General features: G+C 42.4%; 1 protein-coding gene across 1 annotated transcript in view; it reads right to left on the bottom strand.

Annotated features, from left to right (window-relative positions):
* The window catches only part of LOC310793175 (protection of telomeres protein 1-like), a 74,351-nt gene extending 63,156 nt beyond the window's left edge, over nt 1-11,195 (bottom strand). Inside the window, exons 1-4 of the mRNA XM_083654934.1 lie at nt 11,156-11,195; nt 4,721-4,855; nt 2,621-2,693; nt 1,900-2,000 (exon numbers count right to left, since the gene is read on the bottom strand). Coding sequence (XP_083511060.1) covers nt 1,900-2,000; nt 2,621-2,693; nt 4,721-4,837 — 291 coding nt within the window. The 5' untranslated portion in view covers nt 4,838-4,855; nt 11,156-11,195. The remainder of the gene's footprint in view (nt 1-1,899; nt 2,001-2,620; nt 2,694-4,720; nt 4,856-11,155) is intronic.
* Between the last annotated feature and the right edge of the window lie 4,899 nt (nt 11,196-16,094).

Raw genomic sequence — 16,094 nt, 5'->3', positions numbered from 1 at the left:
CACACAATACATTATGCACTTCCAGAGGTGTAACAATATACAATCCACTATTGATACCAAGTGTACAAATGTAAAGTTAACCAAGTTAAGTTAGGTTTAAAAAGAAAACCGAAAAAAAATCTGCATTTTTCTCTCCATGGGAAGATTGGAAATCAGCATTGGTTTTTGTCACTCCAAAGAATAAATATGAAAACACTATCCAAAAATAGATAAATAATGAAAAATGTTTAAACATATAATCTGTATCTTTATTTAGCAGCCAATGGTACCACAACACAACAGAGCATAGACCAGGATGCTGAATTAGTGCTGGCTAGTTCTTCATATATTTCCACCTTTAGTTCAGCCTCAGCACCTCAATTCTATTTAGCATTTATTTATTTATTTTCTTTCTTTCACTTGCTCACTCGCTCGTTCTTTCTTTCATCTCTATGAACATTATTATTCACACATTGAGAAGTGAAATGACTTTCTGCAAATTAAATCATGGACTCATATGAGCATCGAGACTGAACAATCTGAACGTTCCTTTTTTGTTTTTTGTTTTTGCAATACTCAAAACGTGAACAGTCATTTTCTATGCTTGACCAGTATTTCAGCCGCGGTGCTTGGGCCCACCCACTGGGAGCCAGACCCACCCAATCACGAACCTTGTTTTTTGAAACACACGTTCGGTTTTTACAACAACAAAAATAAGTAATCTAACCAAACAGGGACATAACAACACTAAGAGGAAGCTCAAGTTTAACCTTTTCCAAGGGTATACAGTATGTATTCAATTTGTGTGACATCAGTTCAATTTGTGTATTTTATCAAGTTTGAATGAGAGCTTTTTGACGGGAACTCCAAAGTATTCTGCTGCTCACTATTCTTTTTATACATCCATGGACCATGCTCCTCTCCAGCCCGCCGGTAGTTGGTACAGTACAGATCAATACAGTACTGTTAGCTAGCCAACTAACAAACAAAGCAAAACAAAGCAGTTTGGTTACATTTGTGACAAAAGACACCCAGGACAGTACCATCAGCATCAGAAGTGACAATCCATCAAGTAACGAACACTAGCATGCTGGTGGCTAGCTCAGCCCTCTCTCCCTCGCATATGACTCCTAATCACCATCCAGCCCTTCACACCAGCAAGGCAAGGAAAGGCAATTAACTTCAACATTAGTTTCTGCACTTTTCTGGAGAGGAAAACTATTTGTAGCCATGCCTGCAGTCAACTTATGATAGCTTATGATGTTTTAGGTGAGGTTCAGCAGCCTAGAACAGAGGATAGCATTAGCTGTTCAATCTTGAGGTGGATTGTTTACATTATGTGCATGCGTGCGTGCATGCATGCGTGTGTGTCTGTCAGTGTGTGATTATTTAGCAGCAGTGCCCTGGTGGGTCTGTTGTTTGCTCTCATTAGATGCATGTGTGGTTGGATGTGATATTCTGAAAGCTGCAGTATTTATGAATGTGGCTCATTGTGTCATTAACATGTGTGGTTGGATGTGATATTCTGAAAGCTACAGTATTTATCATTAGATGTGGCTCATTGTGTCATTAACAGCACTGCGGGGGGTGTTTGTGCGCGGGTGCATGTGCTTATAGGATTAGGAGGACAGTGTGTCAGGTTGAGATGTCGTCGTTAAAATGAGATATTCCTCTAAATCTGGCTTCAAACGGCCAAAACTTTAGAAAGGTCGACCTTCCCCGCCGAGGCTGGGGTCCGTGGCTACAGCGGGGCCATCCTAAATTAGTTTTGTCCGTCCAAAAATGAAATCCTGCAGCCGTGCCTGTTTCCAGGCCTGTAGTACAGCACATGTAAAGACACCATAACGTCTTGAGTGTTTGGATTTTCTGTTGATTGGAGGGATAACTAAGAAAAACATGAATGCAGTAAGTTCAACCTACCCCTTGATTGACAACTTGAGAGAATTCCTGAGCGAGCGCTCCAAACAGGACGACGTTGATGGACAGGTTTGCCGATGCAGCGTGTGGCTGGACCTCTTCCTCTGAAAGGAGACACAGAAAGTTGTTAGCAGACGCTTTGAACCAGGAGCGCTTCAGCAAGCTGCAGCTCACATCAGAAGGCCTGGAGGCTGGAACGCTTGTACAGTGGGCTCGTCTGTGTTGTTCAGCTACAGTCTAGCTGGCCTATAGCTATACTTTCAAAAAACACACAGAAAGTAAAGTCAATGTGATGTTACAAACAATCAATGTGTGTGTGATGGTGTGTGTGTGTGAGTGCAGATGGGATCTGAGCTTCCGTTTAAAACCAACCCTCCCATTGATGGAAGAAATATTTCTTGGTAGACAATTCCAAGACGCTATAGACCTGTATATGACGGTTTTCTTCATGTACTTGGTATTTGGTCTGGGTAAAGTCAACTGACCCCCACTCGCCCCTCTGGTGGAGTGTGTGTGAATACTTGAACTATAAAGTATGTTGTTGAAAAGAAATTTAGGAGTTTGGGTATCAATAACAAAAAAACAAAAATGTTAATAACAAATTTTCCTTGGGTGGGGTGTGACAAACTCAAAACATATTTATGTTTGGTTTCCAGGGACTTTAAGACATACACACAGATACACATATTTGTATAGGACACACATTTTTTTCCTTCAATAATACCTTGAATCACGGTCTTCAGGATGAAGCTGTCTTTCTCTAAAGACACGAGCGGGCCTTTGTGAACCACCTTCCCCTGCCGGCACACAAAAAGGCAGAATGTGAGGACAAATTGTGGAAGCATTTAGCCCTTTAGCCTTAACACTGAAGACAGGGATGGTCAAAGTGTGGGAGAGGGAGCCTCCCCTCAGAGAACATATAGACAGCTCCCGCCCCCGGCTGATTCTCACGGTGCAGGCTGCGCAGCCATTGTGCAGCATGGCCAAGTGAAGTTGTAGCCTGGCTAGTGAAGTTGAGCATTTTCTTCTCTCTGATTTTTTTCCCCCTCACACCGCGGCTCCCCTCAAGTTGTCTCGTGCCCCCCAGGGGAGGCACACCCCACGTTGAAAACCGCTGCTCTAAGAAGTTCTGCTGCTATACAACTCGTCTATACGATACGTCAGTAAAGGCTCGTCAACCAATCACTGACATTAGAAAAGTCTCCGAAACAAGAGGGGGGGGGAAACAAATGTTCATGAAACTGACCTCTGTGTTCAGCAAGATAATCTTCACAAATGAACACAATTTTTTATGATTTTGAAATTAAATGCGATTTTTTTAAATCGTGATTTTCAGAAAATGCTTCAAAAATCATAAAAGAGGTGTTCTTTTGGGACAATTATCTTGCTAAACACAAAGATCCCAGTTTCATAAACTTGTGTTAACCACAGACTTTATTTCAGGCATCTAACCAAAATCCCCATACAACAATCCCATTGACTTCCAGATGGTGGAACAGAGTGCGATAAATTCCGGAAAAAGATGTGATCCCTGCGGTACTCCATAGCCGGCTAACGGGCGACAGGTTAACTTAAAAGGGAATCAATGAAAAAAGAGACTGGTGTTAACTGTCGCCCACAAAGTGAGAAAAATTGAAAAATACATTAAAGTTTTATTCTGAAACTGAAAGAATAATGCTTATTACAGTTCTCAATGGGCCTGAAAATACAAACCTGAACCCAAACCGACCCGAGTGAGTTGAGGCCCAAGCCTGGCTCGCCCGAGATGTTATTACCAGAAAAGGCAGCGCAATGTACATGTGGTACATTGGTGGCTCAAATCACATACAAAGCACAATGGGGTGAGAGAGAGAGAGAGAGAGAAGGAGAGAGGAGCTAGCAACAGGTGCGTGTTGGCTAGAGAATCGTTTGAAAATGGTTTTGAAAGGCTAAACACAGACACAAAAGATTGAAGAAGATAATTTTGTCTAGTAAAAAGATATTATGAATTTTGGAAATTCTCCATCATTTCCTACTCGTTATAACGTGGTATAACTCCAGAGTGTTCTCTGAACACCCTGAAGCAGGCGCAAGCCGACACGTGTTCAACACCAATCAACTTGGTGTTGATTCAAGCCAAATTAAAGGCCTTTTACATTTTTCAAACTTCCTTGAGTACCTGGACCTGGATTTTTTTAGGCCTTTTTGGTTATAAGTCTTCCTCTCCCTTTTGTTCTCTGGAGTTATAGGAAATGTCTGGATCACGCGAGTCAAAACAACGCAGCACCACTGGAATCTGATTCTACATTAATACAGTGGACTCTTCTTATAGTGATCACTTTGGGACAGGTCAAATTATTATTACTATTATTATTATTATTACCTATATGATTATTACTATATTATTATTACTATTACAGGGCCTAAATCCGCCGCGGGATTGCGGTTATCGCGCATATTTTCAGCAATTCCTGCAGATTTTGAATTCATAATGAGGGGCCAGTCCCGCATGCGTTTGACTATGTTAAGCCGATGGTGCAGTCTGGAACATTCGTTGCTAAATACAGACGTCTGGTCGGACGGGCTGCACAGCAGATCAAATTCACTCATCGACTTCCGCTGGCTGCCTAGTCACACAACAACACACGCTCTTCTCCTCTCTCGATAACGCTAAGCCTCTGCTGATTTGCAATGAGTGCAAGGGTTCCGAACCCTATAGGGCTGAAACTGAGAACTATAATGATCAATCAATATTTCAAGAAGCCAATGCAGTAATGTACAGGGAATTGGAGCTTTGTGTTAGAATAAAAAGCCTTTGTGTATCTCCTGGCCTGCCCAAACACACCTTGACAGTTTTGTGGGAGCAGTCTGTGGTGGGGCTGATGAGCGAGATGGAGATCCTCGTCAGGTGAGTGGGTACCTGGGATGACCCGGCCCCGCTCGAGACCACATGGACAGGCATGACAGCAAGATGGCCTGTCTGGGAGAAATGAAGAAAAACAATTAGATGAATTTCTGTCCAAACAAATCCTACGTAAATTGTACGGGAACTGAACATTTAGAATGTAAAATCATGCTTTAAAAACACAGACATGAGATTAGTTAAAGAAATTAAATGTTTTAAATGTGATTATGCGAATGATTTGGTTAGCAGGGTTCCCTGCATTTTTTTAGACAAAGATGGCAAAGACTGGAGAACTTATGTGGCATGTGCAGCGTGGACAGTTTGGGTGCACAACTTTAGCCCTGGTTCACACCATAGGCATCTCAGAAGCAGCGCTTCACGGAAGCTTTGAGCAGGAGCCTTGTCATTGACAGCAGAAACACTCTGTTTTGTCCACGCTCACAACTTGCATTGACTTCATGCCTGGCTGCTCCATAGGGATGTTACGATACTATAATTTCTACTTCAACACCGATACTCACCCTGCTCGAGTGGAAAATAGAATAGTGAAAAATATAACAGAAGCTGAAACTATCTCTGCAGCACACATGCAGCGTAGCTTCAGTGTGGCATGGCGTGCAGCTGGTGTGATCAGTCTCGCCTGTTAAAAAGGACGCTCAAATGAAACTGCCTCTGCACTGTGTTGCTTCAGAGTGGGATTGGCGTCTGGTGTGCTCGGGCTGTAAGAGTTTTCAACTATTTCAATTTTCAACAAAGGTGGCAGTCAATAATACAAACGTGACGCACAATTGTTAGATAGTTAGATAGGCAGGGACCTGCCTCATAGTTGACAATGACATCGTAACCGGCAAAACAGTAATGGCTGCCTCCATGGTTCTCCGGCTCGAGCAGTAACATCCATGTTAGTAGAGTTTACACAGCCATAAGTGCAGTTATTGCAGAAATAGACTCAATAACAACAATTAAACAGGAACAGGAGTATGCAACAGCGGAGTTTCTCGGCGGAAAAGGCATTTTCGCCGTTCTTCCGAGTGGATTTGGATTTGACTGGATCTGACACTGATTGGCTGAAGGACTGGCTACTTCCACCCACTAAAATGACGAAACCGAATATGAGTTCACTGATCCGGATCCGGATGGTTTTAACCAGTTTATACTTTGATCAATTTCAGCCAAATAATGGAAAATTCTGCAATATTCCATGTTTTACAGTTGATTCCATTTTTATTACAAAACTGCTGGCCATGTTCCCAGCAGCAGGTACTTCGCTTCCCTTCACAGCTTGTTAGTTTGATATGGAGATTTGACTCAAACCGCTAGCTTGTATGGTCAGGGAACAACCTAGGAGGCAGACAAGCCAGTCACTCAACCATACAGTCACTCAACCATACAGTCACTCAACCATACAGTCACTCAACCATACAGTCACTCAACCAGCCAGTCACTCAACCATACAGTCACTCAACCATACAGTCACTCAACCATACAGTCACTCAACCATACAGTCACTCAACCATACAGTCACTCACTCAACCATACAGTCACTCACTCAACCATACAGTCACTCACTCAACCATACAGTCACTCACTCAACCATACAGTCACTCACTCAACCATACAGTCACTCACTCAACCATACAGTCACTCACTCAACCATACAGTCACTCAACCATACAGTCACTCACTCAACCATACAGTCACTCACTCAACCATACAGTCACTCAACCATACAGTCACTCAACCATACAGTCACTCACTCAACCATACAGTCACTCACTCAACCATACAGTCACTCAACCATACAGTCACTCAACCATACAGTCAGCCGCTTAGTCAGGCAGAAAGAATCCGATGCGGGCAGACGGGGCAGCAGCAGTGGAGTAACGGATGATGAGTGATGGTTGTTATAGGCTACTACGCCGGTTATACTGTATTTACTATTGCTGTTATTAGATTGTATAATTCTGTAATACTTCTAAAGGTGTGGCTTTAACTGCAGAATTGTGTCTGTGAGAGTCTGAATAAAACTGTTTTGTGAATAAAGCACAGCCGTAGATAATGATGCTTCAGCACGGGTTGATAAATGTCTTGCTTGCTTTTCCCCACGGCGCGCCAGACATTTATGCAATGCACACCACACATGGCTCTTATACTAGACATCACAATGTTACAATGGTGGGGGCTGAGACCATCGGCTGTGCCCGACATCGTCGATGGACGATTCCATTGCCCCAACCCTAGTGAACGGAGCGATACGCTAGCTTTTTGATCCCGTTTGAATTGTGCCACGGGGTACACATGTTAAATTTTGTCAATTTGAACTATACAATTTGATTGAACTATACATATCAAGAAAGTCACAGTTTGTCCTGAAACTGAAACGTAAGGTTTAGTTTTTTCAATCAACTACATCTCGTGTCGCACATTATACATCACACCATCAACAACAATGGACTGGCAGGAGAGACTGGTTGTGCGTAGTCTTTCTGATTTATAACTTATAGTGCCACACTTTTACCCCACTGCTACGTTCTCGACTTGCAGAGTTATCTTTTACATTGACAAACATGACCTGTGTACTCCCGTGGCACAATTCAAATGGGATCAAAAAGGTAGCGTATCACTCCATTCACCACCATTCATACTTTTTCAACGCTGGTACAGGGAGAAAAGCAGGAAGTGACGTTAACTTTGGCTCTATTGCAACTCTTTTTGTAACGTTATATTCTTCAGAAAGGTGCATTATCCTTCATTCACTGCTTCATACAGTATGCTATAGTTTTCTCTTGCCGTTTTCTAAGCAAAATGTCAGTTAAAAGGGGTACTTGGATTCAGAAATCAGGGAGAGGGGGTAATGAAGACAAAAATGTTTGAGAACCACTGACGTAACGTAATGTAATGTACACAGCAGTGTTTCCCCTACCATTCTACAGGCCTGGCGGGCCTGCCAGGCCAACGACGCCCTGCTCTCCCCAAAATTTCAATAAACCTTTATGGCATATTATTACAATACAACAATACTGGTATTGACAGACATAGCAGATGCCAAATCATTCAAAACAATAAGCATTTTGCTTTTAGGAGCATCGTGCCAGCGTGCAGCGCTGTTCCAAAACGTGTCAACGTGTGTCGTTGCCTGGGAAATGCACATCCCCTAATACAACTGTTCGCATCGCATCCCATAATAGTATGATGATACTTGGGATGCCATTGCGAACAGGTTAGCTAAAAGTTTAGCGTCGCCAGCGAGGGCCCCCACCATTGCGGTCGGGGTAAGTTTCGAAATCCCTCCAGGCCTGAAACATTTTCTAGGGGAAACACTGCGACGGGGCAGGGGGGTTAGCGGGATCATGCATTGTATGATTGATCCCACAGACAGCGTGTGCTCTCCACTTCAAAAGCAGGGAGGAGTGAACTTTACCTTTCACAGGCAGGCAGGCAGAGACAGGATGAGTAACCTCCTCAGGAACAAAGCTCATAAATATTCTCCACTGGCTCCTCCACACAGGAGGATCTTGTGCGCATCAGAGGGGAAAATACACCACTTGAATAGATTGCATGCCCACTGCCCAGCCATGCAGGTCCATCTGTAGACAGGAGGGAACTGTGTGGACCAAGAGAAGACAGGGAAATATAAGTGGCTAATTAATCCCATAAGGTGCCTATTCACACAGTGATCATTCATTCTATCATTACGCTACCCTGGGCCTCCTCCATCACTCTCGGAGATCCATGGTACGAGTCGAGCTGCATCTTGAAGCCTCATTCGTTTCAGATTCAGGCATGATTGCTCCGGCCTGGGCAATTTAGCCAAACAAATCTCCGCATGATGACATCGGGGCAGATTAAAGTAGACGAGAGATTTTGTAAGGAACATTAGGTTAGGTTAGCACAATGACAGTCTATTTGAGCTACGTATAAAAATGGCTCAAGGTTGATATAAGGCCCAGCCTTGACTACCTCAAAGCCTGTGGCTGTATATGTTTGGTGTTGGTCTGTAGGGGTGTAAATTACAAGTTTCATCATGATTACGATATTAAATACATTCTTTGGACAACGATACGATATTATTATTGATGATATCACAATGTCTGCCATGATACAATTTCAATTTGATTAAATTCAGGGGTCTGTGATCAATATGAGATGATATCATCAGTTACATTCATATCAACTCACAAGAAACAACTAAAATATTATTTGAAATGTTTATTTCTGAGCTTTTCCAGACATTTAAATGGAAAACAATCTATTCTTTTTAATACAAAATATAAAATAGACCTGTTGTTCACTATATACTGTACATGTAGTGCTACATTTCTCATGTTTAAGTGCAAATGTTTTTGATCAGTTAACTTCAAGAGCCCTTGATGACCTTTCAATTATGAACATACAACATACCATGCACATCTATGCATCATCACCTTGGATTTACAATGTGAAATATAATCGCTTCATCGGATAACGGAAAGCCCTTCCCAGTGTTCTTTTAATAGGCTACGTCATGTGGAGCACTGCCACGGTTTATTTTTTTCAGGCGACTACTCTTTCGTTTTCCTTACTCGTCATCTCAGACAACACCCTGCGAATTCCACTGCAGGCGCCAAATTCTCGGGAATTTGAGGGCCGTTTCTGAGACTCAGCATGCAAGGCAGCGTGTATATAAGTCGACGCTGCACGCGGCACAGAGAAATTAATTAAACCCAAAGCGTGCATTTCAGGGTCGTTCAGTGATGTCACTTGAGCAATTGTGATGTCATCATCAGTGATGTCACTCGAGCAATTATGATGTCATCAGTGATGTCATAATAACTCTGTCCTGGCTGAGGTTGTATAAGTGGTGGAAGACAGCCAATGCTCGCCTATGATAATTTCCCCCCAAAAACAATAATTTGGGGTTTCAGGTACGATAATTCAACATTTCCCACCTGGCAACACTGTGACTTCCTGTTCAAAACGTGGCTGTTTTACCTTGTCAAACCAGAGATCGCCTCTCTGGTCAAAGCTAGTGACGGCCCATGCACACCAACATGGGCAGTGAGCGATGTACTCACTATCGCCCAGTCAGCCCTGCCCCGCTGCTACAGCGTGGTTGGCTGCCTTGCTGTATTTCCATCTTCAATTGGTCGATTTCGAAATGCCCCTCCTTCCCTCGCTGCCGTCTGTCGCTCACCACCAAAACCGAAATAGACCAATTGAAGACGGAAATACAGCAAGGCAGCCAACCAAGCTGAAGCAGCAGGGCAGGGCTTGACAGGGCAAGTGCGAGTACATGCGAGTTTATCGCATTTGGTGAGAAGGGGGTCTGACGGGCCCTACACACCAAACGCGATAAACTCGCACGTACTCGCACTGGCCCAGTCAGCCCTGCCCCGCTGCTACAGCGTGGTTGGCTGCCTTGCTGTATTTCCGTCTTCAATTGGTCCATTTCGAAATGCCCCTCCTTCCCTCGCTGCCATCTGTCGCTCACCAGCTTGCAAAGCATGCTGGGATACCTGGCGTCAGGACATCCAAGCGACAAGACGAGAGGAGGGGCCAAAACCAAAATAGACTTGAAGACAGAAATACAGCAAGGCAGCCAACCAAGCTGCAGCAGCGGGGCAGGGCTTGACAGGGCGAGTGCGAGTACATGCGAGTTTATCGCGTTTGGTGTGAAGAGGGTCTGACTCACTGGAAGCAGGCTGCAGCAATAAGCTCTGCCACAGGAAGTGTGCTTAGTCTCTCAAGCCAGACTATGTTTACATTTTAAAAACTGCGACAGTTCACACAACTTTAACTAAACATGCATATATCATACATCAGACTCTTGAGCTACTTCTGCTCTCACTCAAAATGTCAAAATATAAGCGATGTCATGTATAGTTTTTTAGATATTAACGTTTGTTTGGCACAACTCATACTAGTTAACTGCCACGGTTCCGGTTGTTTTGCGGTCTCGTGACGTCACGCTGATTCCTCGTATAGCACGTTTACAGAGTTGGCCAGCTACTGTAAAGAGGCTAGATACGTCGTTTAACGTTAGCCTCTAGTTTAGCATGAACTTGCTATCGTCTTAAGGCCGTGTATTCGGTGGAGGGATATTGTGTGCAACCTAGCGTTAATTATTAAAGACAGCATTTGATTGAAATCCGTGCTGCGAGGTGTGCACTAGCGATAAGCAAGGCGACATTAAACTGCGAGATTTTCCATTGAGTTTGGTGGGAGCGTCTCCACAACATGAAGCATTAGCCGGGTAACGATAGCCACTCACAAACCTCTGCAACTGGCAGCACATTTCACATTCCGTTTAGGACCTGTATCTGTATCGATCGTAACCAATCACCATCTAACCGAAAATACGACATTACACAGCGGAAATAAAACAAGAAAACTTACTGGCTGCTGTCGAAGTGTGTTTGTTTTTCCCTCGCTTGGTTTCGAACTGACTGAGTGACTGACAGCTATTATGTTGCGCATGCGTGTTAGTGTCGTGTATGGAAGCCCATAGCTGACTCAATTCAAATGATAATTTAAACTTGAAAATGGTAATGTAATTCCTCAATAACATTATCATTTTCAACACATGTGTGTTATTTCAGTAAAAATTTAAATTAAAATGGAATAATCCAATTTTCATTTTCATTTTCATATACTTGTAAGGGCTTTCTATGACTATATAAGAATTAAAATGACAAGCTGTTTGACATTTAATTTTCAAAGTCCATAGCCCGCTCTACAATGGACTATATTAAAATGGTAATTTAAATTTGGTAATGAAAATGCAATCCGAAAAATGCAGCCTAATTTTCCATCTCTGCAAGCATTATTTAAAGCAGCTACGAGCAACTTTTTCGATTGTTATTAAACAGTATAATTACAATATTGATGCATCACATCTTACCTATAATAGTAGCTGAGACCAAAGCCGTGTGTATCTGAGATTGCTCCCTTAGGTGATTATTAAGTCTATAGTCTGTCTAAACTCGCGTCAACAGGGGGCTCTCTAGAGCGACCGGACCGGGTAACCCGGAAGTGAAACGCGGAAGTGAAACCAGGAAGTGAAACGCAGCTGCCTTCCTACGCCGTTTGCGCTGCCTAGCAACATAACATAAACAATGTGAACGCCACGCATACTCTCGGGAACATCTCTCGTTATATTCTAACAGGTTTTTTGGAAGTTATTTTGTGGTTATGGCCGAAGTGGCTGCTGCAAACCGTTTCATTTCACTTCCTGATCTGCCCTGGCTACAGACACACTAACACTGGCCGATTCACTCGGGGTTCAAGCGAGACTACTCTGCGTTGGTCTCGTCGACTATTAGAGGTAAGATGTGATGCATTGATATTAAATTTATACTGTTTAATAACAATCGAAAAAGTTGCTCGTAGCTGCTTTAAGTCACAATTCAAATTAAAATGCATTTTTGTAGAAAATGTCAAATGATAATTTAAATGGTATTTGACATTTCATTTTAATTTAGTCATACTGCTTTTCAATGGACTATATCAAACTTGTAATTTAAATGTGGAAATGTAAATGCAATCCAAAAAATCCAGCCTAATTTTCCATCCCTGCAAGCATTATTTAAGTCACAATTCAAATGAAAATGCCGCCAGGCCCCTTGTACCAGGCGGACAGTGATTTGGGGGGGGCCCTACGGAAAGGCAAGCATGCCCCCCCCCCCCCCATTGCTGTATATTTACAGGCAGCACATAATCTACAGTAGTATCCTGTATTTAATTATTATTAACGAATGGTAGTAATAATAATAATAATAATAATAATAATAATAATAATAATAATAATAATAATAATAATAATGATGATAATGATAATGATAATAATAATGATAATAATAATGATAATAATAATGACAAAGGGGCAATATTAATTATGCAGTTCCTTTTAAAATATGTATTAAAATAAAAAACATGTGCAACAACAAGCAACATACTGAACAAGGGGAACTTCATGTATAGCATTTTCAGTTTCTTAAGCCTAACACAAACCATAACCCTTTAAACAATGCTGATTTACTTTGCACATAATGTCACAATATCCAAAACAGTTTTGCAGGCATTCATTTAGTTTGACAGTTATTGAGAGTTGATTTGAGTTAAGTGGGCCAGTCATATCATGCATGCACAAATGACATCACTGGTCCATAACTTACTCAACTCTCAATAACTGTCCAACTAAATGAATGCCTGCAAAACTGTTTTGGATATTGTGACAGTATGTGCAAAGTAAATCAGCATTGTTTAAAGGGTTATGGTTTGTGTTTACAGGTTTCGGATAGGTGTGCGATCATGTGCAAAAAAAAAAAAAAAAAAATCTGTGAAATTCTCCTTTAAATGCCTGTTCCCTTTTCTTTGTTTCAGTCTTTCGAGAAAATAAAATAAAAATATTGAAATTACAGTGCATGCAACATTTAGTGACTCACTGTGACAATTTTGTTTTTGTGAGAAAGGAACATCAAACTATATTAATTATCCTCCTGCAGAACAGCAGCAGTCTAGCTTGCATGAGTGTATTACAGTAAAGTGAACAGTACAATTATCCCATTGTTTTTCTGAACAAAACTTGAGTTCCAACAGTTTGAATAACATTGCAATGCAGAAGCTTTTCAATAGCTTTGTAAATACTGTTCTAAAGAAAGCCTCCCACCCCTCATAAATAGTGACTTACCTTACTCAATGATGATGAACAGGGAAATGGAGGTCTGTTTATCATTCATCCAGCACTTTCTTAAGTTTCAGTGTCCTTCACTTTCAGCTCTTAAAGCAGCTACGAGCAACTTTTTCGATTGTTATTAAACAGTATAAATTTAATATCAATGCATCACATCTTACCTCTAATAGTCGACGATACCAACGCAGAGTAGTCTCGCTTGAACCCCGAGTGAATCGGCCAGTGTTAGTGTGTCTGTAGCCAGGGCAGATCAGGAATTGAAATGAAACGGTTTGCAGCAGCCACTTCGGCCATAACCACAAAATAACTTCCAAAAAACCTGTTAGAATATAACGAGAGATGTTCCCGCGAGGATGCGTGGCGTTCACATTGTTTATGTTATGTTGCTAGGCAGCGCAAACGGCGTAAAAAGGCAGCTGCGTTTCACTTCCTGGTTTCACTTCCGCGTTTCACTTCCGGGTTACCCGGTCCGGTCGCTCTAGAGAGCCCCCTGTTGGCGCGAGTTTAGACAGACTATAGACTTAATAATCACCTAAGGGAGCAATCTCAGATACACACGGCTTTGGTCTCGTCGACTATTAGAGGTAAGATGTGATGCATTGATATTAAATTTATACTGTTTAATAACAATCGAAAAAGTTGCTCGTAGCTGCTTTAAGTTTCAGTTTCCTTCACTTTCAGCTCTTAAGTTTCAGTTTATTTCACTTAGTTAGTTAGTTGATTTTTACAGCAAAGGACATGTAAATAAGGATTAAATTAAAATGCTGTATATTTACATTTTTTTCTCCCAGATTGCATTGCGGCTTACATCATGAGCCTGTATGACCAGTGGTCCCTGGAAAAGTGGGTATAGACTGTAACACAACATTTGATAGCCTATAAACTGCTTACAAGTGGACATAAAACAAGAATATTAAAATATATAACACGACATATAATAACCCATTATTCCATTATAGATGTGAAGCTGCAGGAGCCTTACAACCTTACTGACTGTTTAATTGAAAAATGCAAAACAAGCACAGAGTCTGATAGAGTGTGTGTGTGTGTGTGTTCTCTTGCTCTCCCTCTTAGCAGCAGGCTCGTTACTCAGCACTAATGACTTTTCCACTGCGCGTAGTGCAGAGAGAGACATCACAGTAGGATTGTTGTTGTTGTTGTTGTTGTTGTTTGTTTTTTGTGATTTTTTTTTGATTTTTTTACTTTTTGCTAGGGATGGGACGATCTGCTTATCTCACCATATGGAGTTCAGAATTCAATACCGCCAGAATAAAAGTTCAGACAACAAAGTCTGACATGACATCATGCCAATAATAATGGCCCGTTGGGAGCGAAGGATTTCACGGTTGAGTGACGTCACACCCGAGTTGTCGACGTTCCATTAAAACAGTTTGGAAACCAGCCCAGCTCTAGCCAGGCTAGCCATCGTTAGCAATAACAGTTGATAATAAGGCATTTTGCGGTATTTTGCACATACAAACACTGCAGCAACATGTCCACATAGATAGAAGTTAGACAGTACTGTGTCTGTGTGTACAGCTGATTTAATGAGACACAAACAAGACAGAAGTGCTAATAAACAGCGGGCTATTTACTACGATTTTAACTAGGCTACTGTTGTTGCGCAGCCATCTTGGATTTTTTAGGTCGGAGCTGATGAGGCTCCCACGAGTTTGGGAGAGAAAATACGCGCACTGGCGACGTCACCGTTCGAGCTCATGGCCTTTGAACGTCACAATCCATTTCCCAGTTTTAAAGGAATGCCCCATAAAGCTCCTTGAACTGAAACATTGAATTTAATTTAATTGAGAGAGAGGGGGGGGGGGGGGAGAGAGAGAGAGAGAGAGGGAGAACCCCCTCAATGCCCTCTGGTGGTCCCATGCCCCATGTTGAGAACCACTGATCTGCAGCCACACCACAACAAGCTGTTGTCGGAGATTGTTACTTTATTAACTAACAGGTAATTGTCAGTGTCCCTGAATTGGTTGCCTGACCTGGGCTGTGCTCTGTCTCAACACTGCCTCCCTGTGGTGACTGACAGGACTTTGACTGATTGCTTTTCTCAGCCTGTTATTATTTATTATATGTAGACAGTCAGCAGCTGCTCATCACGCCACAATATGGCCTCACTTAACCCCCGAGACGCTGGCTCCCAGCGCGAAAATTACACCACTGCTGGGCTGTGTGTGTGTGCGTGTGTGCGCGCGCACGCGTGCCTCCACACACACACACACACACACACACACACACACACACACACACACACACTTCACTTCATCAACATAGCTTTCTGTCATATCATTCTCTTCTCCTTTATTCTGACATGACACATACAAACACGCAGACATGCATAAACAAACCAGCCCATCCTCACAAGGAAAACACAGCCCAGTTGCCAGAATCAAATGTCAGCACTGTAAGTTTTTGAAATCCACAGAAATGTCAAATATGAACATTTCTGAACCAAAATACATTGCATCATGTTTCTAGATACTTGAATATTAACGTTATACACGTCATGTAGCCTAATACAGTCGAACGCAGAGATGTCGCAGATACAGCCTGCGAGTTGGTTTCATTCGGCCCCCGGGCCCCGAGATTTTTTGGGTGGAGGGGGTGGATGGAGGGGGGGGGGGGCACAGT

The sequence above is a fragment of the Poromitra crassiceps genome, assembly GCF_964638095.1.
Source record: "Poromitra crassiceps genome assembly, chromosome: 18".
In the NCBI taxonomy this organism is placed as follows: Eukaryota; Metazoa; Chordata; class Actinopteri; order Beryciformes; family Melamphaidae; genus Poromitra; species Poromitra crassiceps.
This window is presented reverse-complemented; position numbering and strand designations above follow the sequence as displayed.